This window comes from Trichechus manatus, unplaced genomic scaffold (genome assembly GCF_000243295.1).
Source record: "Trichechus manatus latirostris isolate Lorelei unplaced genomic scaffold, TriManLat1.0 scaffold00049, whole genome shotgun sequence".
In the NCBI taxonomy this organism is placed as follows: domain Eukaryota; kingdom Metazoa; phylum Chordata; class Mammalia; order Sirenia; family Trichechidae; genus Trichechus; species Trichechus manatus.
This window is the reverse complement of record NW_004443985.1, coordinates 1,021,366-1,024,567: the sequence shown is the minus strand read 5'-3', so window position 1 is coordinate 1,024,567 and position 3,202 is coordinate 1,021,366. Positions and strand designations below refer to the sequence as shown.

At 56.7% G+C, this 3,202-nt stretch overlaps 1 protein-coding gene across 1 annotated transcript in view; it reads left to right on the top strand.

The window, feature by feature from the left end:
- Positions 1–3,202, top strand: part of TTC21A (tetratricopeptide repeat domain 21A) — a 49,051-nt gene that overhangs the window by 40,400 nt on the left and 5,449 nt on the right. The window contains 5 exon segments of the mRNA XM_004377387.2: positions 417–489; positions 585–695; positions 1,018–1,156; positions 1,320–1,423; positions 2,889–3,152. Of these exon segments, the coding sequence (XP_004377444.1) occupies positions 417–489; positions 585–695; positions 1,018–1,156; positions 1,320–1,423; positions 2,889–3,152 (691 nt within the window).

Below are 3,202 nucleotides of genomic sequence, written 5' to 3'. Positions count from 1 at the left end.
GGACGGACGGATGGGTAAGTGGGTGGGTTGATAGGTGGATGGATGGGTGGATAGGTGGGTGGGTGGACAGACGGATGGACAGGCGAATGAATGGACAGGAGAATGATGGATGATGGGTGGATGGATGGATGGATGGATGGATGGGTAACTGGGTGGTTGGATAGGTAGATGGATGGGTGGGTGGATGGATGGATGGATGGACGGACGGGTGGGTGGGCAGGCAGATGGATGGATGGATGAATGGATAGGAGAATGACGGATGATGGATGGATGGATGATGAGTGGATGGGTAGGTGGATGATGTGGGTGGATGGATGAAGGACAGCCAGAGTCAGTGGGAAAGAGGAGGAGGAGATGGATTCAGGGAGGATGAAGGAGGCACAAGACCTAAGACAAGCTTTTGGCCACCTTTGCAGCGAGCTCTGTGAAAACCTGCCCGGCCCCCACACCAGTCTGCTACTAGGTGATGCTTTCATGAACATCCAGGAGGTGAGTGAAGGGTCTCACGGCCTTGCCATGTGGCCCCCCATCTCACTTCTCCAGTGAAAGAGAAGAGAGAGACCCCCAGACACTTTCCCCACCAGCCTGAGAAGGCCCTGGAGGTCTATGACGAGGCATATAGAAGGAACCCACACGACGCTTCCCTGGTCAGCAGGATTGGACAAGCTTATGTGAAGACCCACCAGTACAACAAGGTCAGGCTGGGCTTGCGGGGAGAGGACGGAGGGAGGCTGCGTGAGTAGGAGGGTCTGGATGGGAGGAGAGTACCTGCTCAGCCCCCACCCCAGCTCCCTGCTGAATGGCACACCAAGGGAAGAACTCAGCAGCTCCCCACCCTGCTCCAGCAGAGGAATTGCTGGGCCAGCTGGGAGCCCCTTTCATCTTAGACTTCTGTGTTCCAGAGGGGCACACAGGTGCTGAGGCCGCTGCGGGCGACCTGGTGTTGGGTGCTCAGGCATAGCGCGCATGGTTCACTGGGCGCCAGACCTGATGCCAGTCCTTCCTGTTTGCACCAAGGCAATTAATTATTACGAGGCCGCCCAGAAGATCAGCGGGCAGGACTTTCTGTGCTGCGATCTGGCTGAACTGCTTCTGAAGTTAAAGAAGTTCACCAAAGCAGAAAAAGTTCTGAAGCAGGCCCTGGAGCATGACTTCGGTAAGCCGCGCTGTAACTCACTCTCGGTGTCGGGAGCAGGCAGACCTCCCGCTCTCTGTCCTTGTGCGGAATGGTGCATTAGCTGGGGCGCTGGGCCCTGCCCCCTCCCACCCCCCAGCCTCCCCGGAGACAGAGAACTCTAACTTGAGTTTCCATTGGGCAGTCAGAGACATCCCATCCATGATGAATGATGTCAAGTGCCTGCTTCTGCTGGCGAAGGTTTACAAGAGTCATAAAAAAGAGGATGTGATGGAAACTTTGAATAAGGTACTTGACGGGAGACTCAAGCTCCTTACCTGCCGGGTCCTGATGGGGGTTGAAGAAGGAAGGAGAGGTGTGGAAGGCCCCAGGCCTTGTCCTGGAAAGAGCACCTGGGGTGCTTCTCTGACCTATAGCTTCCCATTCAGTCTCCCACCTGCTCAGTCCATGGAGGGTGCGGCAAAGTGCCCTGGGCTGGGCTGGGGAGCGAGGAGGGAGTAAGATGGGGCCTTTGCCCAACGGATGATGGAGGTGGTAACAACGGCCATCACAGTCTCTCCCGTGCACTGAATACCCTGGGCCAGGCTCTGTACTAGGCACTCGATTTCTTGCGTAATTCTCATGATAATACTTTAAAGTAGGCACTGTGACATTCCCATTTCAGAGATGAGACTATTGGGTTCAAAGAGCTTGAGAAGCGTGCCCAAAGTGGTTGTAGCTAGGATGTGAACCGGCTCTGCCCGATCCCAACCCATGCTCTGTCCACACTGGGCACCCCGATCGGAGAGCCCCTGGCCACTTCTGCATGATCCTCCTCGCTCTCCATCCAAGGCTGTGGCTTGGCACTTGTTCCTGGGTGCGCTCTTAGGGTGTCGAGGGAGAACCCCTGGACACTTCTGCACCATCCTCCTCGCTGTCCATCCAAGGGTGCGGCCTGGCACTTGTTCCTGGGTGCGCTCTCAGGGTGTCGAGGGAGAGCCCCTGGCCACTTCTGCACGATCCTCCTCACTCTCCATCCAAGGGTGGGCGTGCGGGATTCCCACCCGGCTTTTGGCCCTTTGGAAGCCCTGGTGGCGTAGTGGTTAAGAGCTACGCCTGCTAACCAAAAAGGTTGGCGGTTCGAATCCACCAGGCACTCTTTGGAAACCCTATGGGACAGTTCTACTCTGTCCTATAGGGTCGCTATGGGTCGGAATCGATTTGACGGCAGTGGGTTTGGATTTTTTTTTTTTTTTTTTTTGGCCCTGGGGGAGCTGAGTGCTGATTTTGGCCTCCTCCTGGTAACTCAGCCTGGCGTCATGATTTCCTCTTGCCCCGAGGTTCTCCGCTTACACACTTAGTCATTTGGGGTCGTGGATATTTGTGGGGGCTGCCTCAAATTCCCAACAGGGCCACATACTCAGAACAAATGCATCCCTAAAATACAACCTGCGCTGAGCACCTACTGTGTGCCTATTCTAGCCGGTAGGGCAGCCAGAGCAAACTGGGCACTGTCCCTGAGGGACAAGCAGCGGGCCAGCAGATAAAGCACAATAGAGGGCTTTGTTTACTTGCCTTTGCTTCTGCTCTGCCCCCAAGGCAGTGCCAGCCCGCCTCCCTGTGCACTCTGCGGTGGCCTGGTCCAGAGTGACCCAGATTTGTCCGGGGCACTTGAGATGCCCTTTCTGACTCTGCTGGTTCTGCAGTCAGAGCGTGGAGACTTTCTGTGGGCCGGCCTGAGATCTGGCGTGTCAGACTCTTATGGTTTCCCAAGGCCTTGGACCTCCAGTCTCGGATACTGAAGCGGGTTCCCCTGGAGCAACCAGAAATGCTCCCCTCCCAGAAGCAGCTGGCAGCCTCCATCTGCACCCAGTTTGGGGAGCAGCACCTTGCAGAGAAGGAGTACGCCCAGGCTGTGCGGGCGTACAAGGACGCCCTCTCCTACTTGCCCACTGACAACAAGGTGGGTGGTCTGTTCCCCCTCTCTGGGCGCCTGCCTTGTTGAGCTCCGTGGGTGGGGTCAGAGGCCAGCTCCTCTGTGCCTCCCTGAGGAGCTACAGGTAGAAGGGGTGTAGGGGCCAGAGCCAA